This window comes from Chiroxiphia lanceolata, chromosome Z, assembly GCF_009829145.1.
Source record: "Chiroxiphia lanceolata isolate bChiLan1 chromosome Z, bChiLan1.pri, whole genome shotgun sequence".
NCBI classification, from domain to species: Eukaryota; Metazoa; Chordata; class Aves; order Passeriformes; family Pipridae; genus Chiroxiphia; species Chiroxiphia lanceolata.
The window spans coordinates 25,365,317-25,390,742 of NC_045671.1; the positions used below are offsets into that span (position 1 = coordinate 25,365,317).

Here is a 25,426-nt window from a genome sequence, read left to right on the forward strand (position 1 = left end):
GACAAGCTACTTCAAAAGCTGTCAGGGCTGATTGTCCTTCAAGGCCACCAGTGCTTCTTTATGGCACTGACTCATAGTAGTGATTGTGTGTCTGTTTGACTAGAGAAGAAATTGGTTGGCATTGGTGTATTTTATACACCTTCTCAAAGATTTCTGTTATCAGTGACTGGAATAGTTGACATGACTTGCTGAAGCCTGTTCACCATGCTGTCAGGCTGGGTTTTTTAAAAACTCTATGGAAAACTAGGTAGTTTCTTATGTGCAGGAGGAAGCAAAACGATTTGTCTGAGCAGATGTTTGCATAGACTGCCCAAGAAAAATTTGAGCAGCTGTGAAATCCACACCTGTGAGCTGATGAATTGTGCAGAACTATTTCTTCAGTTCTATTTTGTATGTACTTGGGATATAAGCCAGATGCTTATAATTATTTGTAGTTTGGCTCATTGTATGTTCCAGGTGCTAAGGAAATAGCAGAGCTACTTTGCTATCTCTCCATTCTACATGAGTGTGGCAGATCACAAGGTACCTGGCTGGAACCACAGGGATTAGAGCAGCTTTGTTCTTCTGGAGGACTGTGTTGCTAGAAGTATTAACTGTTCTGGTTTCTTTCAGTGAGGCTAGTTGGCTCTGCAACAGGTAACATTTGTAGGTAGTTGAGACTCTAAACAATCTTTATGCTGTCATTGGGAATATCCATAGTATGTTATAGAATCATAAAGGTTGTAAAAAAACCTTGAAGATCCTCAAGTCCAACCTTCAACTGAACACTACTGTGCCCATGAAAACCGTAGCAAGAAGTCCTACGTCTGCTTGTTTTTTGAACACTTCCAGGAATGGTGACTCCACCACTTCTTTTGGCTACCTGTTCCAGTGATTAACCATTCTTTCAGTGAAGAAATTTTTTCATAATATCCAACCGAACTTCCCTTGGCATAGCCTGAGGCCATTTCCTCTTGTCCTGTCACTCATTACTTGAGAGAAGGGACCTACCATCACCTCACCACAGCCTCCTCTCAGGTAGTTGTAGAAAGCAATAGGGTGCCCCCTCAGCCTTCTTTTCTCCGTCCTAAACAACCCCAGTTCCCTCATCAGTTTTGTTGTCCTTCTCTGGACATGCTCCAGTACCTCAGTGTCCTTCTTGTAGTGAAGGGCCCAAAACTGGACACAGGATTCAAGGTGCAGCCTCATCAGTACTGAGGACAAGGAGACTATCATTGCCCTAGTCCTGATACAAGCCAGGATACCATTGGCCTCTTATGTCACGGTAGCTAAAATTTATTCAGGAATAGCAGTCAGTTTTACTGATATTTATTCTCACTGCACAAACAGTGGGAAGATTCAAGAGGTGATTTAACTTGGTCTTGCTCAAGTGTTCTACTGAAAGACTCCTTGAAAAAAAAAAATCTTTTTTTTTCCTCCCCTAATTCAATGTCTAAAATGATCTTTGGTTTTTTCCCCATAAGGGTATTTTCTCGTACTTCCTCTCATTTTCTGTCACTTTTAGGTATGTTTTTTGCAGGTTTCATTTATTCTGTCTTCGTAAGAAAAAAGGTCTGAAAATGTCAGCAACTGGACTGTGGCCTTTGTAATTTTAATGCTCAAAAGCATTAGTGGCACTTGTAATGCTCAAAGGCATGGGCAGCCTTTGAAGTGTCTCCCAATTACTCCCCATGTTTAAAGAGGAAGTAATGACCTAAATCCTCGATTTAAAAGTCCTAGTCACTGACCCCTGAGGCTCAGTAATGTGATCAAATCCTCTTCCACCAGCTTTTTCCAGCCCACTAAGGGCATAAGTAAACGTTGCTTGGAGAGTGAGTGAAGTACCAAAGAAATATTTGATAAGGATTAAAATAATAATTTCTCCTTACCTCCAGAACAGGAAAGGGGTGAACGAGGGACAGGGGAATGGGACCCACCCAAGTGCCTCCGGTATATTTTTAATAGCTGCTATTCCTGCTTCTTATTTCTGCTTACATGTAGCTATGATTTGGACACCATGCGAATGAGTTTGTTACCTTGTAGTATGGGATGTGATCTTTTCTGTGTGCTCTGCAGTGTCTGATTTTTAGCCTGGGAATGCTGGGCAGACTCACAGAACCCAAGGGAATTGGGAAAGGAGAGTCTTTGATGGGGAGTGACATAGAATTGGTTTACTTGGGTGAGTTTGGGACCTCATTAGGAGAGACCATATTTGACGGAGATAGGAGGGGAATGGAGAGGTACAGGAGATAAAGCAGGACAAATATCTACTCTTTTCCTAGTTTTCTTGATTTCTTTCCCTGGTATAACTCAGTGTGCTGTCTCCATCTTCTACCTGTACCGAGGCTCCTGCTTTTATTTCAGTTCTTTTCCTGCCATGGAGTATCCCATCCATCTGGTGTCTCTCACAGCCTCCTTGCAAATAATCCATGAGAAGGCATTTTCTTCTCAGGAGTAGTTAAAACTTCTTCCCAAGTTTTCATTTATATTCAGTTATGTTTCCAAAGGTTAATACAGAATGCTTTAACAGAACTTGATTGTGGCAGGATGCCTTCGTTTCCTTCCTCTTTTTAGATTTTTATGGGAATCAAATGGCATCCACACTTTTGCTCATGTTCACTAGTTACTACCTGTTTTCCTATGCCTACCAAGATCAAGCATGTTCCAATCTGCTAGTTTCTTTCATTTGCTTATGCAGAATCATTGGTTTCACCCTATGTGTATTAAGGTTATTCCTGTGTACAAATTCACTACTTTTTAATTAGTTTTAAACAACTTAAATTAGTTTTTAATTAAGTTTAAACAAGGTAGACTAAGTGCCAAGTTACTGAGGTAATTTCAGCCAAAATTCAAACCTGGTTCTATACCCAGTTGTGGATGAGAGAGGAGTGGAGAATTTCTCTTTATTAGAAAAGCTTAGTTGGGAGAAGGAATGGGGATGAGGAAAGAGGAAAAGCAGCTGTCGTTTGAGATGTTTGGGCTCAGACTTGGCATATTACTCTGTGCTTTTGACCTAGTAATACATTCCAAACTTGAGGACTATTCTAGCAACATCCAGGTTTTAGAGTAGTGGATTCTTACATTTTTATAGAAGATCTCACATTTTGCTGTAACCGTCAGTTTCTGATACGTGTAATTCTGTTTTCTTTTCTTGATTCTCTCTCTCTCTTTTTTTTTTTCCTCAGTGATTTGCTTATTTCACTTGTTGCCTACTCTTTTTCTTCTTTCTGGTGGAGACTGTGTACAACGTATAAAGTGGTCTCAGATCTTCAGTGTGACTCAACTGCATACATTGCTTAACAGGACATAGTCTGAGAGGGGAGTAGTTTGGTTTTAGGAAGTTTTCGCATCAGGTGGAATGGTATCCTTCATCAGAGGATGCATCCTTCCATTCCGCTGTCTTGCTGTCAACAAAAGCCTGTGTCTGGTAAAAAGAAGTGAAGGGAAGACTCTGTGATGCTTTACCATTTTTTAGGTTATTTTGATTTTAGAGAGTCTCTAACATGCTTTGTCGATTATGATAGTCATCTAACTACCTTAACTTCTTTTCTCAAAAAGAATCTGCTGTATTCCTTCTTGCAATTTTGGCTGTCTATCCGAAGTGACTGGCAGAATCTGTCCCAGCTTACACACTATCCTTAGATGTGGTCACGATGACGTGTGCTGCTTATGCCAGTAGGTTAATGAGGTCAAGTGTTAAATGGTGATATTGTCTATGAACAGTTTTCAGGGGGATGGGAAACATCTGCCAAATGAGATAAACTTCACTTCTTTTAGAACCTATCAGCCCTGAATGGGAATGGAAGAGTAAAAAGAGACTGTTTCTGTGAGTTTATTTACTGCTCAGAATAGTGCAGAGGGCATTAAGTCCTATATAGTAATGGCATTTAGTCTGTCGTAGTACCACAGAGTCGCTAAGAGTCTGGTTTCTGTTGCAGGCATGAGAGATATCTTGGTCACCTGTTAGGTACTGAACAGTACACCCACAGCCTTTTGTAGAGATGTTCACAGGAGTCTCACATTTATTACCTAATTATCTCTTTACCGAATGCTAAAGAGTAGTTGAGAATGGACGTCCTAAACACTTTGCAGAAGCACTGTGTTGTGTTACTTCAAGAGGTGTTAAATATGTTGTTATATGACATCTATGTCTTTCCCTCAATGCTTTTTTTCCCATGGTATGATTTGATTTCTTTCTTATTCACACTTTTGTGTTGAACTCTGTGTGTTCAGGAGAGTTTCTTTCTCTTTCCCCTCCCTGAGGTTTTCTCTATATACAACTGAAACATGAAACTGAGACACTGGGGAGTGTTATAGTAAGGATTGAATTTTAAAATTGGGGGGGGGTTTGCCTGTTTAAGCACTTTGGAGAGTTAAACAGCATTTCCTTCATCGTTTTACTTAGTTTTTCAAATATTTACCTTCCTTGAAAGGAATTGTGAGATAGATCTTTCTTTACTAGATATTTCATGAAACAAAGAATTGTGTTGGTATTTAGGCTACCAGTGTTTCACAGCATGAAGTTAGGGAAATGGTTTAGACCCTTGTACTTAGGAGAGGTGACAGTGTTTTATGTAAAGCACCCTAGTCCTGAAGTGCAACAGGAATTGAAAATATTAAGATTACCATGCATCATTGCAGAGTTGTGCAAATAGGTAAAAATTGTCTAGAATAGTGGAAATGATCCGATGGCAATGAGGCCAAGTTTGTCACTGACAGAAGCATACTCTGTCTTTTGCAGCAAAGCTGCATTGTGGGGTTTTGTTTGTAAACAAATTTAATACTAAAGAATGCTATCAGTAATCTAAAAAATTAAGGCTGTGGTCTTACTTCTTCTGTTATTTGGTGATGGTTTTTCACATTTTCTTTCTGTCTGTATACCAGTCAGAGGGATGTAATTACTCTATGACCTTATTTGCTTTAACAAAAGGAAACTTAATTCAGTTATTATTTGATGAATTGGCAGACAGGAATCATGATGTTTAGTTTGGGTAAAAGTGTGGGTGGACTGTTTCTTGCATGTACTAGTGGTCAAACTCTTTACTAAGTACCAATTAAGAAAAAAAATGTATTTAGAAGATTGCTTACTGGTAGGTGAGTACATGTGGCAAATGCTTATGGACAGGAGAGGGATCTCCATTTATAGATACTGGAATGCCTGATCAGAACTGGTCCGTTCAGACACTGAAAATCCTAAGCAGAAATTAGTAATTGTATTTTGTTAGCTAATTGTAATATATATTTAACAAATCCAAGAACTACTAGTATTTACAGTAATTTGTGGTTTGTTTAGGAGCTTAAAGCTTGCATAAAGAGAGGAGAGACTATGATGAGTTTTAAACTTCAAGTTCATTTCAGTGGGTCTCAGCAATTTGCTAGTACCTAAAAATGTATGCACAAAAACCTATTTCTTAGAGCACCTAGTTCAGATGGTGACGTCTCAGTATACTTTGCAAGTTACAGAAAAACTTACCTGTAATACATTGTATTGCACTTGTATTCTAGACTTAGCTCCAGCTTCTCTAATTGATTGTATTCAATGAAATAAAAAATGTCAAAGAGTCTGTAGTATCTTTAACAGGCATTTTTTGGAGGAGGCTAACTCGGTTTTTCATTGCATCATGATTATAGCTTGCTTTTGTCATCTTTTCGTTAGCCACATTCTGATTTGCCTTGGGAAGTGGTTCATGAGGTCCATGATTCTTTGCAACAGCTTGTTCCAAACCCGACAGACAGATCTGAAATTCTTATTTTGTCAGAGCTGAAGTGAAGCTGCAAATAAGTATGCATAATATGCTGAAAAATTCTGTAGAAAACTGAAGTGGCTGGTAAGTCTGAGATTGATCTAGGAAAAAACCCTTCTTGCTCTGTTATTTAGAGAGTAGTATCCTACATTTTGAACAGATCACCTTAGGTAGATTCAAATTCCTATACCATCATGATTGAAACATGAACCATACCAAGATTGAAACATCATGATTGCGGAGTTGGTGTGGGGTCTTGAAGGGAGAACTGATGTGTCTTGGTTCGCATTACTGAGTGGATACATCTGCAGAACTTTTGAGTGAGTTCCCACTACAAGAAAGACATTGAAAAGTGGGTGAAAACCCTAGTCTTCAGTGCTCAGAGGCAAAACTTGTGTTGGAATTTGATTTATGTACTGAGAAACTCGAGTGTTTTAAGGTTTTTTTCTAGTTTTCTGTCATCAGAGAGACTTTTAAGAAGAGTGAAACAATTGTCTAGTGGAAATTTTGTAATGTAACTTTTTTATAAACAACTTATCAGTTGTTAAATACTGTTACGTTATAAATGTTTAATCTTTATTTTATATTGCCTTTTCATAAAGGAACTGATAATAGCACAATCTGTAACAGTACATTTTGAAATCCAGAAAAGAACACTGTATCTTCTTATCTGATCTTCTGTATATCATAGACCAGTTAGTTACATTTTGGTTTTCTTCCTCCACCAAGTTCAGTAACACAGGTTTATCTAAAGCCTGTTTTGCAACAGTGCATCTATTCTTCATGTTTTAAAGTCAGGAAATACAGAATCTACTTCTTTGACTGTTTGTTTCAGTAATGTGATATTCTTGTTTCTGAGAGAGAGAGAAAAAAATGTTGTATATTAATAGCTAGTTATTCTAAAGCTATTGTATACCCTATGTAAATAATTAATTTTCCATTATGATTTTTATTTCTTGAATCTATATCAGAGAGTCCGCTTGAGCTTTTTAGTTTATTGGGGCACAATTTTCATACTCTTGCCTTCTGCAATTTTCTTATGGTGTTTCAGGATATAGTATCAAGAATCATGAAAAAAACTTTGTGTCATTCTTATCTCAGAACTTGGGGTAAAAAGCAATATGAATATAGGGAGCTCTAAGTTTATCCTACTTTGGAATATTTTCTTTCGTTTTAGAAGTAAAGTGTACAATTGAATGCTTAATCATACTCAAAACAGAGTTCTGTAAATACATACGATGATAATTTGACTTTTTTCCAGTGTGGGAGGGAAGCACAAGTCTCTTGGTTTTTTAAAATGTACAAGAGAACACAGACTGTTTTAAATGTTACATTGTGGAGATATGTTTGTCTTAACTAAAAGTTTCTTTCTCCTTGTCACTTTTATTGGAGTTTTGCAGAATCTCTGCTAGTTGGTATATTTTTTGATGAACCTTTGTTTACTTTCAGAGCCCTGAGTTTTCTGGCCTCCATTTTTTTCTGACTGTCTGTGTTTATAGAGATAACATGATCTTGGCAAAGCATGTAGTGCAGTATCTTTGCAAAAGCTGGCTGGTATTTCAGATAGGAAACAAGTGGAGAACTCTCAGGCCATTGATGATTAAGGAAACTAAGTAAACTATCAAGCAAGTACATTTTCCTGAATTATACAGATAAAACATCAACATTGCTGTTGTAAATTATTCAACAATTTGAAGCATTAACATAGGGTTTAGAAAAGGCATGTATTCCTTTTGTAAAAATGCTTCAACCTCTCTACCAAAGAATAACAAGAAACCACAGTATTTATATATATTGTAATTGAACTCGAAATCATTATTTTGTAGGCTTGTGAATGCATTTATATAGTCTCGGGTTTTAGAGTATTACTATTTAATTAAACCTTTGTTTATGGAAATCACTTGATTTCAAATGTTTCTGTGACAGTGTCTCACAAGATTGTTGCTTTTATGTCTCAGAGGGTCTTTTTTGTGTTTTGTTGTATTGCATTATGTGACCATGCCCTGACTCTATAAGGATTTATAAATGTGATTTAGTTTGTGCACAATGCCTATTCATAGCCTTTTTGAGTCTGTAGAAGGTGTAAGTTGTAGAGCAGGGAGGCAGGTGTTGTGCTTTTGTTTTGCTTTTTGGCTTTTTGTTTGGTTGGGTTTTGTTCTTTTTTTGGGGTGGTGGTGTTTTTTAAGGTAGTTTTTTTATTAGCTGGATTAGAGCTTCAGGCTCTAATTTCACACAGTTTTTTAGCTTCTTCTGCAAAAGCTTCTTCTACCAAAGAAAACTTAGATAAATGTGTAAGACATTTTATAGAGATTACATTGTATAGAATTACATTTTCTACAAACAAAGGTAATTCAAAGTTAAGCACTTGTAAATAATATTAGTGTTTCAGGTTCCTGTAACTGATGTGTCATTGTAAAGAGCTAGATTTCCTCTACAAAACTTTAAGCACTTTTCCAAAGGCAAGCAGGAAGGAGGGGAATGACACCAAAATCCCCTAGAAAACCCTGCGCCATAAGGAGGGAATTTGTACATAAAATATGCATCAGATCTGACCTTTCAATTATACAGTTTCTAAAATGAAGCTGCCTTGAAAAAGCAGAGTAGCCTGAAGGATGAAGAAGGTATTTCTGGAGAGTCCAGAGGAGATACTGACATCTACTGCTCTTAGCTGTTCAGAAAAGTTTGCTGATTCACTCTGACTTAAATGTTATCCTGTTTACATGCTAACAGTTATTTCGGCAAAGAGCTAATTTGTTGAAGCTCATGTTTTCCGATTCTCCTCAGATAGTGTAAAAGCTGGGATAGAAGACTTCCTTCATCCAGATGTTTTTCCATTTTTGATGGCTCTGTCTCAGATTTACTAGACTTGCTCTTCCCCATATTTTTCACAGAACAAATGTTACAGGAAACAAGATCACGTGTGTTTTATCATGCAGCATATTATGCAATTTTCTTGTCCAAGACTACTTTACCTTTTGCTTCTGTCAGGTGGTGAAAACTTGGAGAGGAAAGAAACCAAAGAACCCACAGAAGTGGAAACAGTATATTACACAAATACAATACTGTGAAGAACATAGTAGATTTTTTTTATTTTTTCTTTTTGTAGACAGAAGAGCTGGTTGGGGTTGTGATTATATTCTCCATGGTACTTTACCCATGATACTTTACCCTGTATTGCAAAGTGTAAAAGTGTACTTTTAGTCCCTAAAGGTAGATATTTAGAAGTTTAGCAAAGAGTGGCAGTTTCAGTCATGGTGGAAACTGGAGGTGCCTTTTCATCTAGAACAATAGAATAAAGAGGCATAGTGATACCGTTCTGTGCAATTATTTCTCACATAGTGACTGCAAATTTTCTTGATCTGTCTTTGAGGTTTGAGTAACAGTTTTTTCTTAAGCCGTTCTAATACTTGGCTAGTAATCAGGATCTTTCTATACTTCATTCATTCCCCACTTCTTTTGTTTAAGGTTTTTCTTTGGTGTTTTTTTTTTTTTATGTTGCTGTATTCAATCTGTGTTGGAAGAGAAAAGCCATAAAACGAAAGTCACTTAAACCATGAGGGAGAAAGGAGGTTTTTAAACATTTTTTTAATACTTCTTGTCTTTATATTGTCCCTTCCTCCTTTTGTGTACGTCCTACTTGCCTACAGGAGACTTCCTGGGGTCACTGCCCTTTCACCCTGCCCCATAATCTTCTGCTGCTGTTTTACAGTAAAATTCTAGCTCTTCAGTCCTCTTGAGTGTCTGCACAGTGTAAACACATTTGACAGTTACTGCGTTAGTTTTACGAAGCTCTGAGGTGGGAAGTTGCCAGACTGGGGAAGTGAGATAAGAGTGCAAGAAAAGAGAGACGATGGAATTCAGGAGGAAAATCCAAAAGACTTAAAATTTTTAAAATCCAGGTCTCGGAAAAAGCTTCCTGAACAAATGCAAGCTGGGTGATTTATCTGAGTAGCCAATGGCAGCTGGAAAGAGTTATGACTGTTTTTCCTCACAGAAATGTTTGATGGGAGAAATCCTTTGCCTTCTGTGAAGGAAGAGAACCTTGTATTTTATGCCAGTATATAACTCTAATTGATGAAACTATTGTATTGTTATTTGCCTAGAAGGTACCTTTTTTATAGGCTCAGAACTCCAAAGCACATCTGTAGTTGGAGAGGATTAAAAACTTTGTCAAAGGTCTGACATCCTTCAGAGGTACCACACTACAGCAAGTAGTGGGTCTTGGCAGTTCTCGTTCTTCCATAGTTAAGCTGTTGAGAACTGACATTTAACTGAGAAATCCCTGCCTGCCACAGGAGAAAGGACAGAAGGCTGAGAGAAGAGTAAAAGTTTTGAAATATTTGTGATACAGCTGGTGTCTGCTGGGCCACGCAGATAAACTGGCATCTGTTTTGCAACTGTTGATGCTATTCTTTGGCCCTGCAGAATTGTAGCAACAAGTGTTAGTTCATGTTTTGACAAATTGCTCTTCAATTATGCGAATTGCATTTGGAAAAGAATAGCTTTCTTCCTTCAAAAGTATTTTCCAGAATTACTTCCCCACTGTTTCAATCTTGCAATGTTTAAGAAAGTCAAGTAATTTGACAGACAACTTCACTGCTGTTGCTGTTGTACTTTTTTGTTTTGTTTGGACTTTAAATATTTGTTTTAACTTGTGAGTATAGCTGTAACTGTCTTAAGTGTTCTCTAGAGGTCATTGGAGGGTTTTTATCTAGCTGGTATTTTTAATTAAAATGTCTTTTAATAGAAAAAATACTTTATTCTGTTTCAGTGATGTCAGAATATTTTTTTCTATATTGAAATGTTATTTTTTTGTTTAACCTTTTTTTATTGTCTCCTGATTTTTTGGAAATGCACTGGTAGTCATTTTTACATAGAAACAAGTTCTTTAGTTGTTCAATATAGGACAGTGGTTTGCTAGTTTTTTTTAAACAAAAGCCACAGAATGAGGCAGAATGAGACTAGTGGCAAGGAATCTTCCTTTTTACTTTGAACTAATTTGCTCTGTGCACACAGGAGCATTGGCAATTCCTATTTTATGTTTTTCTGAAAGAAATCAAAAGATCAATTAAGGAAGACCTATGCACCACTAATTAACACATATTTCATGATCTGAATCTATTAAGCTGAATTCAGTACAGTTAACAAAACAAAGTCTAGTATGTTGTGGCATACTTGTGAAAATATCACTTAGTCCTAATTTTGCTGTTGTCATCTTTTATTCATGACTGAAGAAGAATTTGAGAGATACGTAAGGGAATAATGGTGACTTGGTGACATTTTTCACATGCTTCATGCAAAAGGTCTTTCTGACCCATTATGGTTACTTTTTCTGTATCTTCTGTGCACATAAACCTGTGCAGATAATGGTGGCTCTGAATGGATTGAGGATCCTCAGATGCCACTCTCTTGGGACATAATCTGTGCCAAAATGATTGGGCAAGCTTTTGAATTGCTTGGAAATTTTCTGATGAAATTGTCTTTTGCTGATATTTATCAGCATGGTGAAAGTGGAATTTTTTGCAGATATGGACCAATTTTTGTCAAAGTTATGATGGAACATAAGCAGAGCTGTTGCTTGGGGGCAGGTATTTGATTTGATTACTTTTTTGGTAGCTCACCTACTTGGCAGATTACTGTGGTGCTGAGGCTTCTGCCATGATTTGCTCATTCTACTTTTCCAACAGCAGCCACAGGTAGTTTTCTTCCTGCTGCAATAAGCTAGATCATTGACTTGATTCTGTTGTGAAGAACTTGGAAATCACAATTTTTAAATTTCTAATCAGGATTGAAAGATTAAAATCCTCGTATTAACAGCTTCTATCCACTTAGTCCCTCTGTGTCATGCAAGCGCACCAGGCCAGGATCATTACTCTTTCCTCATGCAAAAGTTCATGGACTGTTGCTGAATTGCAGATACAAGTAGTGGTTTGCCAAGAGAAAACTGTAAGCAAATGTTATCTTTGCTTCTCCACTTTTTTTTAGTGTGTTTTGTCATTGATCTGTTAGTCTGTCACCTTCCTTCTCTATTTGCTTGCTACCACGTGCATCAAATTTTGATATATTAAAAATTCTTATGTGATATCAATATACAGCTGATAATACAGGAAATTTCCTTTGGAGTTACTTAACTTTTTGCAATTGTTTTTTGTATGAGCAGTTGTTTTCTTGTGTGACTTTACCTCATGGCAGGGCAACAATAGGCAGAGCGTATTAGAAAAAAGACCATGAAAACTGAAGTCATACTTATCCACAAAACATATTTGAATATGCTTTAAGATGATATTTTATATTTTTGTGGAAGTTGTTTTTAAAATCAGAATGAATATTACCTGGGAAAATACGGCAGAGTTTTAATGCAGAAGATGATGCACTAGATCAATTTTATGTGTGAACTTGGCACCTGTTATCTAAGCAATGGAAAAAAGTTTTCAAATTTTCCAGATTGCTTAGTATTTTAGAAGTATTGTTGAATACTTCGATAAAGTTACTCAGGAGATTGTTTTCTCATTAATATGTGTTGGAAATATGTGAGTCTCTTGCTGTGAATTTTTTGTGAAATTCTGTACCATGTTTTGACTGAACAAACACTTCATAACATCTTGTTGGTCCATTACATAGCACTGACATTTCTGTACAAGCTGGTGTTTAAAAAATACAATACTATATTGCCTGTAAGAATAGCCTATGAATTTGGTTTGTTGAATCTAGTATACGTTTGTTTTTAAAGAAACCCAACAAACCTGCATATGCAAAGCATATCAGACTCAGATAAGCAAGGATACTACATGATGTATGCAGAACATAAATACTGTTGTTATATTTTTAAAATTTTAAAGTAACAAACCATGCTGAGTACATGTTATGGGAAAGTTTAGTTGTGCTCCATTTGTTTGTGTATTCAAACCGAACAGTGAAGACTATAATTAAATATTAAGTATATATATTAAATATAAAACAAATGCACTAGCCAAAACAACTGTAAGTGGGAAAACGACTGACTTTTTTTCTTAGTCTAACTTTGAGTCTAGAGGTAAAAACTTTATTTTGGTGATCTTATAGCAAGACACTCTTTGGAACCTAGTGACGTTCTACCACTACTGACTAATGTAAGACCTGTTAGCACTTTCAGTGATACTTTGCTACAATCTTAAACACCTAGCCAGCATTTCTTGGGAAGGCTTTCATGACTGATGTTTGCAATGTTCATTCAAATTCCTTGAGAGAAAGATGTGTGTATAAGCAGATGGAAAGTGTGCACATAGCTGTCATTTTCAGTTTACTGGCAGTAAATATATTGAGTTGTTGGGAGACAGCCTATGTCTTTAAGACCTTACTTGTCAATGGAAAATGCTTTTTAATCTTTCTTCTCTCTCTAGTAAACAGAGTAGTTGGTGACATAGGCACAAACACTAATTGTATTTATAGCAGTTCTGGTGGCTTGCTGAAAAGTGACTGTTTCAGATTGTAGAATCTCATCTGCATAACAAATTCTGTATTGTGTTCTTTGCAGAGAGTATTAACTTGGAGATGATGGACTAATGTATTTTGACAGAGTTTCATTAGAGTCTTAGGTTAGTTTTTAAATTGGCATTTAAATCCTTGCAGCTGCCAGAAATGTAAGCTGGTGTAGACTTGAATAAATCAGAGGGAAAGAGGTCATTGGCAAGATGGTGCACTGTGAGATTGGTACAGCAACTCTGCTGCTGAAAGAATAAGTTGTGTCAGATGAGACTTATTCAGCCTGAAAGTATGTGAACTGAATAATTTTATAAGGCCTTGATGCAGATCCTGTAAATGAGTATTTCATTACATGTGTGCTGAAGAAAAAGTCGATTCTCTCTTAAAAAAAAAAAAAAAGGAGGAGAGAAAGAGAGAAATATGTTACTATAACCACCATAAACCTGTTCAGCTTGGTTTTCATCTCTGAGTTTCCATGCTTCTTGTCCAGAGCTATAAGCTGCTCTTTCATAAGCAAGCAATCATTTTTGTTTGTCATATGAAGAATAGACTTGATATTAGGCTGCTTTATCAATTTTTCACATTTGAAATGCAAACTGCAGTGTCACTGAGCTTATTCAAAATGTTACAACCTTTATTCCACGGGGCTCGTGGAAAACTACGTAGTTAAATACAGGTAAATATTCATGCAGTTTTTCTCGAAGTAAGAAGCCTGACTGGGAATTATGAATGCAAGGCAGTTCTGAGCATGGAACAGTACTTTTAAAATAGAAAATAATTTAGAATACCCACAGTGCCTCTTGATCTGAAACCCTGCATGAACAGGTGGTGGGTCTCTCCTTCATTTGAAGCCGGTGCTCTCAGATCAGTGTGCGTGGAATGTGTGCTCAGTAGGTCAGTGATAGGCGACTCTGCCCCAAACAACTCTCCTTCTCTCCCTCTGGCACTTCAGCACAGGTCTGGAAAACTTGCATTGACTGTACAGGACTTTGGATCAGATCCTGATATGATCTGAAGCACCTGGAGGTGCATATGAAATATACAGCTGTCCAAGAAAGGCAAAACTTCTTATCTCTAAAGCTAGTATTGCAAGGGCAGAAACGCTAATCATTGCCATTCACTCCGACTTCTGTGAGGAAAGAAGCTGAATTTACTGCCCATTGAAATGGGTTCTTTTTTGAGGGGGGACAGGGAGAGCGTGTGATATTTGTGACAGACTCAGTAGACACAACACTGAGGAAGCTGTATGTCTTCACTCCCGTTCAGGGAAATACCTGTCTGAAGAGTCATCAAAACTTGCAGAGTTCTCCCATTCTGAATTCTGTCTCCTTTGAACTTCCATTGTATTTTTCCCCTTTATTCAGTTTTAAAATGAATTTTTGCCTCTCTGTCAGGCCCTTTCTTGTGTGGGAGGGTTACAAAGGGAATCTTTCTTTTTTCATTTCTGCAGGAAGCTGCTGTTGTACTTTCAAGTGGAGTTCCCTGCAACCACAGAAATGTTGTGCAAAGAGAGCAAGGGTGGGTGTGCCCTTCTCCTTCCTGCAACAAGACAGTTGGTCTTAACTTCCATATGAATTGAAATGAGTCCTTGTTGTCAGTTTTCAAACAGAATTAATTGTTCTAGTTAAAGGGAGTGCTTACTACGTGAAGTGAACATACCATATCTGTTTTTGTGATTACTTTTCCTTTTTCATTTCTATTTTCTTCGTGTAATGCCATATATATTTTCTTAAACTGATGCTGTATTCACAGAAAAGAAAAACATGGTTAGAGCAAAAAAAATTGGTAAATACATATATAGTCAGGTTTCTGATTTACACAGCATTTTCTTGCTAGAACTGAGAAGCAGTATCAATACCAAAAATATATTTTTAGATTTATTTTTTTTTTTACTGTGTATTTAAAAAAGCCTGAATTTAAAAAGTTCTTGTCAGACAGGAATTTGGGCAGATAAAATAGGAGTGGATCATTATCTGTATCTAAACACAGATTTGAATTCTTCAGTAATGATGCATTATATATTGCTTACAGCCATTAACCTTTTTTTTTAATATTCTGTTTTTATTGCAGATACATTATGTCCCACCACTGCTTATGTGCCTGCTTTGTCTGACTTTCTGTGGATTCCAGCAGCGAGTGGCTTGTGACATGATTATTTAAAGGGCTTCATCACTCCCATGTTTAATACAGAGATTTCTCTAGTGATAAAAAGGTAATTAACTGTTGGAAATTTATCTATAGTGAGAGAACACACTCATCTTTGAACCTCTGAAGGCTAATGATCCTAGCCCTGAAGGTTTCCCTAAAACAATCCCCTACTGCCTCAAAAATACCCCCAAACAAACATGAAAACTAAAACAACAAAAAAAAAACCCCTAAATTGAAAAAAATATTCTGAATGGGGCAGTGAATGCTGCGTATTATTAAATTGTGAGACTTTTGTATGTCCTCCACATTTTAGTGAAATTTCTTCCATAAGTCATTGTTTTCAGTCTCCTTAATTAATTTCTTGCTGGTCAGTTTACAAAGAACCATATGAATTAATGCAGCTGAGGGTACCTGGTAAAAATTATTGTCAGGTGCATTGGAAGTACAGACAGCAACAGAGTGTATGTAAGCCGCTTACATTGTAGATGCTGGTGATTGTGGTTAGAGCAATATGGGGAATGATTAATCTTATCCTGTAAAAGCTGTGGCTTGAAATATTATCCAGATTAGGAATATTAAAATAATCCTGTTGGTTCAAATCATCTGTTCATCAGTGCCAGAATCAGATCTTTTATACTTAGTAGCTTTGATCTCCAAAACAAGATCTTTATATCCCTGATTCTGTTACCCATTCTTGTTATATGGATGATTGGATAGGCCATTTTTCTTTTTCACTTCTTGATTATGTCAAACATCCACTTCAAGATGTGTGTGGACTTGGTACTTTTTGGCAAACAAATACTTTTGTGTGCTGAGTAACTTATCTACAAAAGACCCATTCTGGATATATTAAATCCTTTTTATTCATCTGTGAGGATTATTTACATTTACATTCTTTACCCAAACACAGAAATTCTTTTGAATTACAGTATGATAACAAATCTGTATACCCTAGAAAGTAATACTCAAAGGTGTTCTGCAAACAGGTACATTAGTGTCTTCCAGTATGTTTAGTCTCAAGTTACTCAACTTTTACAATAGTCAGAAGTTAAATATTCTGGATCAACAACAATTAATTTTTTTGCCGTGTTTAATGCTTCTGTTGTGCTAATACAGGGATCTCTGGATGGAGCAAAGCAGGGAAGACTAACTGTGTTCAACTGGAGACTTGTTTGCTAAGAAATACACGTGAAAGCAGTTTTCTTTTGTTTTTCACACCATTGGTGAGTGGTGACCATGTGTTTCAGTTACTTTGCATATAAGGCCCTGTCCATGAAACTGATTGTTCTATGTATAAGATAGAGGCCATGAAAATGTGTTTTCTGTTTTTCAGCAAATAAACTGATGTAAGAATATTTCTTGCTTTCACCTCTTTTGTCTGCACTTGGACATAAAAGACAAATTTGAAACTTGAAAATTATTTAATTTGAAGTGGTGATACAATTGTACAAATAGTATCTCTTGAGATTTTTTCATATAGTTACATAGAACCTTTGAAATTAGTGCAACAAAAAACGTGAGTGGAATACTCTGTTACAGTTTTTACTTTGCATTTTTTACCACATTTTATAGATATTTCTCATTCTTAGGTGTGATTGAGCAAGGTCCCCTTTGTGGTTTATTGAGTTTTTTAATGTAGAAACCAAGAGGGAATGATAAGGTTTTTTTGAAAGGAAAAGTATGTTTGTAAATATGCAAACTTTATGAAAAAGAACGAGGCACAAGCATGTCTGTTTAGTTCGCTTCTGAAATTGGCCAGATTTTTATCCTGTGTACCAACAATATTTCCATTCAGTGTTGGTTAGGCATAATACCAACGAACTAAGATGAAGGCGTCTGTCAGTCCAGGTGAAGGTTCATATCAACAGAAGGTTAATATTGGAATATTTGAGGGAAACTTCTGTAGTAATTAAAGAAGAACTTCTCTGGAGATAAAAGCTGTGAATATTTTGTAAAAGCAAGTGGTAGATCACAATCATTACATCTTTCATATTCTTGACAGAAGTAGTGAGAAGTCTTTTAAATATTATGTTTTTAGAGATGTGATGATTATTTTCTTCTAAAAACCAGGAATTCTATGATGAGTCAAGGGAGATACATTTTCTTCCTTAATTGAAAACTTCCTTGTTACCTATGCTACTTTTGGAGCTAAAAGCACAAATCTTCTCATTTAAGGGTGGCTGACTCTATAAATGCGGCATAGGGAATCCATATCTCCCCTAGATCAGGGCCTAAGGAATGTAGTGAATGGCATTTGCATCTAGACTTTAAGATTTATATGTTTATGATACACTGTTGATGCCTTAAGCCCCTAATGGTTTTTTATTTTTCTAATATTTGTAAGACTTGTAAGTTTTATAAGTAGGTTTTAAAAGCAGAAACCCTCCCTTCTTTGTCCCTTGTCCCTTTCCCTTTCTCCAGTACCCTTGTTTATACATTCCTTAACCCTCTTACCCCATTCTATCCTCCCTATATCACTCATAGCCCCAAATCTAATAGAAATGTTTAGTCTTTTGTCAAGGCAAGGCCTAGACAGTTGACAGAACAGCATATCTGGGCCTAAACCACAGAATACGGTCAAGAATTAGGTAACTATGTACCCTTTGTGCTCTGATGATGGTGAAGATGATGAAGTAGGTGGTCCCGAAATGCACCCCAGACCCATTTTCAGGGGGTGGACCCGGGGCGGTCCAGAGTAAAGGCCACAGGGTGGACACCTCTGGGATTGGATGGATGGTATTATAAAATGTAACCTCTCGGGCACAGGGGCAAGTCTTGTAACATCTTCTGCCTTGGCAAATAAACCCTTTCTTATCTCACCCCTAATTAACTGCTCCGGGAGATTTTTTCAGCACCTAAATCCCACGGCAACACTGTCTCTTTTTGTTGCTTAGTTTGGGAAGTAAAATGCTGCATTTTTCTTTTGGTGAGGGTGTCTTTTTTTCTTTTCCCCAGAATTACCATCACAGTAAAATGGCTTTATCTTCTGTATGTGTTCTATCACATAACTCATGAAGTTAATGTTTTTCTTTTTTTAAGGTATTTAGCCTTTTTTTCCCTGCTGTTATAACTGTTGATTTCTGTAGCACACGTCATCTTTAGCCCATATAAATGTATAGTCATACACTCATCCTTTTCTACGTAATTGTAGTTAGGAGCAGCAAATAATTAAAAAAAAAATCACGATGTTCCAAACAGCTCTTTTATGATAAAGCAACACAATTCAATATAAACAAAAGCTGTTGAAAGTTACATTTTAAGAATGTCACTCCCATCTACCTATGCAAAACAATAAACATATTTTTGAGTTAAATAGTAGCATTTTCAAGTTCAATATCTTTATTAACTGTTCAATATCTTTGTCAGTGACATATGCACTCTTAGCAAGTTTTGGAAAGACACCAAGCTGACTATTGCAGCTGATGGGCTTGAGGGAAGGTACCATCCAGAGGAACATTGACAGGCTTGAGAAGTGGGCCTATGGAAACCTCATGAAGTCTAACAAGGCAAAGAGCACCTGGTCCTGCACCTGGGTTGGGGCAATCTCCAGTATCAATACCAGCTGGGGAATGAATGGATTGAGAGCAGCCTTGTGGATAAGGACTTGGGGATCCTGATAGATGAAAAGTGAAACGTGAGCTGGCAGTGTGCACTTGCAACATAAAAAACCCCATGGCCATCAGGTCAAGGGATGCGCTTCTGTTCCTCTCCTATGCTCTGCTCTTGTGAGTCTGCACTTGCAGTCCTGCTTTCAGCTCTGGGGGTCATAGCATAGGAAAGACATGGACCAGAGTGGAGTGAGTCCAGAGAAGGCCACAAAAATGATTAGAGGGCTGACCCTTCCGTGAGGAAAGGCTGAGAAAGTTGAGGTTATTCAGCCCAAAGAGAAGGCCTCAGGGAGACCTTATTGTGGCCCAAACCATTTTATGATTCTAAAAGTCTAAAAAATCAAGTCTTTATGACTGATGTCTTGTTTAGACCTATTCTTCATTTTCAAAATATGAAATGCAGAATTCCATGTAGTGGTTACTTGGAATCAGTTTTAATAAAAGCAAACCTGTGATCAAAGTTTTTATGATAAGCATGGATTATACTGATGAAATTGTGATGGAGTCACAGAAAAGCAAAGACATTCTTCAACTGGCTTTTAGAATATGGTGTCCAATCTCTTTTTTAAACTTTTCTTTTCATTATCAAATATACTTGTGGTTATATATTGAATTATTAGTGTCTTCTTCTTTTTGATTACATTTCACAGAGAGGATTGTTAGCTTGAGTTCCTTAAGAATAGACTTAGATGATTATTCTGAAAGGAGGTGGTCTTGGAAGTCCCCCCATAGGTACAAACCAAGTCTGCTTACTTAGATTCTCATCTCAACATGTTTTCTTTTAAGTGTTGGCTTAAAAGTAAAACTCACATGAAGGGTGCTATGCCTACCCTTCTCTTCATCAGTGTCAGCTAGCTGTTATATCTTTTAAGTTTTCAGTGCAATAGTTGTGTTTAAACTGGGAGCATAATGAGCTGTACAGATGTGATTAAAGGGCTTCTTTTGCCTTTCAGGTTTAACTAGCATGTTTTAATTGGACAGATGAGCACACACTGTCTAAAATCCAGTGAGAGGTAATAATTCTCTAGTTGGACTCCCAATTAATATTTTGTTTTCTCGTATAATAATGTCTGTTACTCTTCGTCTAGGGCTATATAGTAAATCAAAGAGAAACTTAGCTTTTAGTAAATGACCTAAGTCATTCTCAGGTGTTAATTCTCAGCTCTCATTAAGAGGAGTTAATGTTTTTCCTGTATCAGAACAGTACTGTCATTAAATAGGAGTATTACAAACAAAACCAAATACAGTTAGTCAAGAAGTACTTCTTACATTTCTTGTAGGCAAATGCTCTGAACAGAACCAAAACGAACTATGGCTTGTCTTACAATGACAAATATGGAAAGCACAGCAACTGCTTCTGTCCACCAGAATGGTGACGTCCATGGAAATACCAGTGCACCCAGGCAGACAGAACCACTACTTCAAGTGTACCTTTATCATTCTCCTGGGAAGACAGGAGAAGATTGCCTTCAATTTCCAGCTGGAGAATATGTTGCAGAAGAGCTTTGTGCTGTTGCCTGTAAAACCTGTGGTAAGTATATACATACCAGTTTACTTAATGAATTGGTGAAACTCAGCTTCATAGAAGAAAGTTTTTAACAATCCAGAGCTCATGAAAATAGTGGCTTTTGAATCAAAAGGCTAATTTCGCTATTCTTTCAGAAATAATTAGCACCAGGCTGTAAAACCGTTTCCATTAGAACAGTTGTGAAACTGAATTAGGTGACTGCTATCCTTTATCAAATAATCTGAGGGTATTTATCCCTGTCCTTTGCCTGGAAGTCTTCTTTCATTGGGCTAAGATATAATTCAGATAGTTAAATCACTGCAGGAGCCTGGAAATTACTTTCTGATGCAACCCTGCAAAACAGATTGGTCCTGGAAGTAATGCATGTGTTGTGTATTATACATGCTTGATTACTTTGCAGATGGTAACTGTTCTGTTCGATATAATATGACTTCTTGTGTTTGTGGTTAATGCTTTTTGTAATCATTTAGGAAATAAAGTCTGTAAATAGCAGGGTAGTGTATTTTAACAGCTGTTGTATTTGGCATATATTGGCTAATATAAATATTAGTCTGTCAAAATGTTATTCTGTTTGATGCCAGTTTGATGCATGCATCCAAGAGCTCAGCCTTTTTAAAAAACATTTTATTTAAAAATCAATTTTTTGAAAAATTTAATGTGTGAAACTTTTGTAGTTTATATTTTTTTTACAGAAAATTGCCTGAACATGAAACTGAATATCATATTTTCCAAGTAGAAACACAAGAATAAATTAAGTGTCTTGAAATTAATTTTAAATTGACTAGTCAGTCGTGGCTCAGTTCTTGTATGTTAGCTGGTATGTTAATTGCTGTGTAAAAAATAAATGTCACACCAAAAAAAATAAAAGTCATTGCTCTCAGCCTGAGAGACAAAGTGATATTAGAGGAACCAAATGATGGTAGATATGAAATATGAAGGAGAAATTGTTCTAGAGGTTGCAGAATCAAAGACTTGTTTTCTCAAATCATGATCTTAAACCTTTTGATCTTTTCTGATCTCTCTCAAATAATCTTAAATGGAATTTCTCTTTTAAGCAGTTTTTTAATGTCTTTACAATCAGTTTATAGAAGTGTCATGCAGTCAAGGCCATTTGAACAAAAGTAGAAGTAATGATTCAAGAAAGCCACCAGAGCTGGTGCAAGAGAATGATAATGTGAACTTAATGTTGTACTTTACAAAATAAATAAATGTGATTGTTTGCAGAAAAGCTGTAAACTTTGTTCATAATTTTTCTTTTATTCAAAGTGTGAAGAAAACCTAGAAATCTGTGTTTAAAAATTAGCATGCGTAATTGAAAATAACATGAATTGAGTTTTGTTGTGTTGTAGGTAAATCAGATACCGACTACTGGAAACATTTGAAGTCTGAATTTGAATCTTGAATATATTTTTTTGTATACAGGAAGAGAGTTAGTCGATTTGTATACTGCATGTGTTAATATGCTGTATCAATAATTCTGCAATCAGATACTTCCCAGTGTCTTTTAAGACAGAGTATTTATCATTAGATAAAGTAATTTAAAAAACTGAACAACTTTGGACTGTACACTATAACTTACCAGAATAATACATTATACAGAAGATGAGTATTAAATGGAAAAATAATTTTCTTTTAATATTCAAACTAACAATTCGTTCGTTTATTCCATTGGCTGAAAAATTTGAGTAAAAAATATGTGCATCACTTGTATGTATAATCTAGATTTTTGCTGAATTCAGGTTAACAAAGTGTAGATATTTTTAAACAACACTAGATAAGTGAGTTTGTAAATAATGATTAAAGCAGTTATAATTACAAGCAAAACACTGCTTTTGTATTAGCCAAATAAATTTGTGCCATGTTCTTGAAAATCTTAATACATTAGTAGCAAAGTAAGCAGAGATAGTCACTTTAAATCTCACAAGAACAATTGAACAGCTCCCTGAAAAATGTTTTGGCAGAGTCAACCGGGAGCATAATCTTGTTTAGCATCTTGCGTTTCTCTCATAGCTTGTCCCTAGCTGTATAAGAATCCTAAATTTCTGTAGGATGTATTTGACTTTATTTACTGTCTGACAGGCTTTTATTCTCACGTCCTCATCCCTTTCTGTTTGGATCATTAAACTCTGGAATCTTACCTTTATAGTGGAACTAGAATCCCAAGACAGAATGAGTTTTGCAATCCTGACAGGTTTGCTGAGTTTTGGGCAGCTAGCAGAGTGGCTTCTGTGTTTGTTGTTTTGGTTTTTTTTTTTTTTTTTTTGGTGGTTTTTGTTTGTTTGTTTGTTTGTTTGTTTGTTTGTTGATGTTGATATCCTGAAACTTCAGCTAGGAACCTTTTAATTCTCACTCATCTGATTTGCAAGTAAATTGGAAATTCCATGGTATTTTCTAAGAAAAATGGTGGTGTCTCTTGGAAAACCATAATATTGCAGAGAATTTTTAATTATACTAAAGTAAAAGCATTATTTCAAAACTTTTAATGTGACTAAGTGCTGACAGCATTTACAGTCAATTAAACATTTTCAAGAGAGCAACTGTGTTGCATAATGTGATGATTGTGATGACCTCTTTGCTTGTATGCTTCAGAAGAGATGTCTTGTTACTAACAAGGGAATTTTAAGCGGATTTTCCCTAATGTGCTGAATTTCCAGAATTCACATGACTCTGAGTTCACATGGCTCAGAGTTATCATTCATTTTAATTAATCATTGGGGAATTGTTTTTTTGGTTGGAGTTTTTTGGTTTGGTTCGTTTTTTTTGTTTTGCTTCGGGTTTGTCTTTTTTTTTTTTTTTTTTCCCTTTGCATTTCCTGAATATCCACACAGAACATGCTGCCCCCTGCAGCTCCCCAGCCGTAAGTGAGGAATGAATTAAACAGAACTCTGGGCAATTCTGTTTTTCTAGAAATGGAAATGCGTGCTTTGATTTACTATTCAGAAAGCATTTTGTTGGCAGGATAGTGACATTAAATGTGATGTCAGAGTTCAGTAAGCCTCTGGTTTGTATGAAAGATGAGAGGAAGATATTATCTTAATGTAAGAAAAGGCAAGCAAATTTCCATCTGGTATGTGCAGAACTTCCTAAGTTTTAAAGAGTTTACTTCCAGTTGTGTGTGAAAACTGACTAATATTTGTATTGGACTTTGAAAATTTGAGGGTTTTTAAATTGTTTTTAATCATTCAACTAATTGCTTTTATCTGTATATGTCTAATGACTTATGTGCTTGAAATGACAGTTTCATAAAACTATATCTATTATAGACTACACTTGGCTTTCACATTTCATAGTGGTGTCATGGCTTGTTGTGACTTACACTTTATGTTTTTTATTTTTTCTTTAAAGAAGGACATTACTTTATGAAAACCTACTGTATGGGAGAAAGAGTGCCTAATGCCAACAAAGGAGAAAATATAGAAAAACTGTATTTCCTTAGCTGCTTCAGGGTAAATGAAGTAGTGTGACTTGTCTGGATGTGAAACTCTAAAATCATAATGAGGAAAAGATCAAACTACTTTGTAAATCTTTTTTTTTAGTCTTGAAATAGAAGTTTGAGGAATGATCTTACGCTGTTTTGCAGTCTTCCATATGATGTACTTGACAGACTGTAAAGGATGACAAGACTCCTTTCTTTAGCCTTATGTACTAAATAAATTGTCAAGAGATAGTCTTTGTTTTTGTCTTTGCAGTAGTCCAGAAAATTTGACAGCCCTTGCTGGAGAAGCAAAGTGGAAAAAATTCTGCTTAATTATGTCTGAGTCACTGTCTTCTCTCTAATTTGTCATTGACTGAGTTGATAACATGGTTAGTGCAGTGCAAAAATCCAGGGGAGGCTTTTCAGTACCTCTTGTGAATAGCTTTTATGATTTTACTTAGAAAAATACATTTCTAAGAAGTTTTCACTATTGTTGACATGTCTAGGTTTCAACAGAAGACTTTGGTTCCCCACTCAAGTCTTTTTGTTTTCATTGTTTCAGGAGAGAGCACTTAAATACTGCAGTTATTACTCACTTGAAAAGTCCCTGCAATTACATGGCCTCTTTGCTTTTGTCAGATTCCTGTGAATTATTTTCAAGACTCTAATAAAGGGATTTGCTCTATTTTTTATAATTGTTGAGCAGTAAGTGTAGCAATGAAATTGCGTAGTTCTTAAGGGGAAGGGAAAAAAAGGTGTAATTCCTTTTCATGAAAAAAAGATCTGTATGTCTTTGAGCACTGGCACTGTATGGTGCAAGGTACCATTTGGAACTATAAATGCCAAAGTACGAGAGATGGATGAGTGCAGTTTACTTTTCATACAAAGGAGGACAACAGGGAGGATTTTTGTTGTTGTTAATATTAACATTTCTTATTGGGAATGGAGTATGAATGTCATGATCTTTGCTTAGTTAAAGTTTCAGAATGGATTTTGCTGTGGGTCTTTTTGAGAAGCGGAGTGGTGATGGGGATGCCTGTAATGTATGTGGTGAGATACAGCAGCTTAACACTTGAATTTAAGAATATGACTTGGAAATTTTTTCTCATACAGTGTGCTTACAGGGCTTGTTAGCTGTTTGGGTATATGTGTTAGTGAGACGAGGTAAATATTCAGCATTTCCTTGAAAAGTGTGTGGCATTTGTGTAGAGGCCTGACTAGTAATTCTCACATGCATTGCACTGTAATTGATCTGAAATTATTTGGGATACAGACACCACACAGCCTTAAAACTGCCAAGTTAATTGTAACTGCTTTATAGACAACTGATATGTAGTGTAGTGTAGTTGATCCCACTTCACACATCAAAAGAGAACCATGTTGAGTTTTTGGGATAGGTTTCTTTTTAACTCCATAAAATATTTCTCATAATTCGGATTGATCAAATATGTTTTATTGTGCCTTAGATTTGCAACATTTAGATTTACAGTCAGTCCTTCAGTTACTAATCCCTTTGGGTTTGTTCCTGTGGAGGATTTGTTTA

The 25,426-nt window shown here is 36.2% G+C and overlaps 1 protein-coding gene across 8 annotated transcripts in view; it reads left to right on the forward strand.

Annotated features, from left to right (window-relative positions):
* The window catches only part of JAK2 (Janus kinase 2), an 87,143-nt gene that overhangs the window by 22,479 nt on the left and 39,238 nt on the right, over window positions 1-25,426 (forward strand). For 4 of the 8 annotated variants that reach the window (XM_032675335.1, XM_032675334.1, XM_032675332.1 and 1 more), the window contains 3 exons: window positions 15,255-15,396; window positions 16,449-16,555; window positions 20,221-20,471. In XM_032675335.1, coding sequence (XP_032531226.1) covers window positions 20,252-20,471 — 220 coding nt within the window. In that variant the 5' untranslated portion in view covers window positions 15,255-15,396; window positions 16,449-16,555; window positions 20,221-20,251. Of the gene's footprint in view, window positions 1-3,730; window positions 3,806-5,716; window positions 5,808-15,254; window positions 15,397-16,448; window positions 16,556-18,719; window positions 19,058-19,893; window positions 19,954-20,220; window positions 20,472-25,426 lie in introns of those variants that run through there. The other 4 variants (XM_032675333.1, XM_032675337.1, XM_032675339.1 and 1 more) reach the window with 4 other exon arrangements.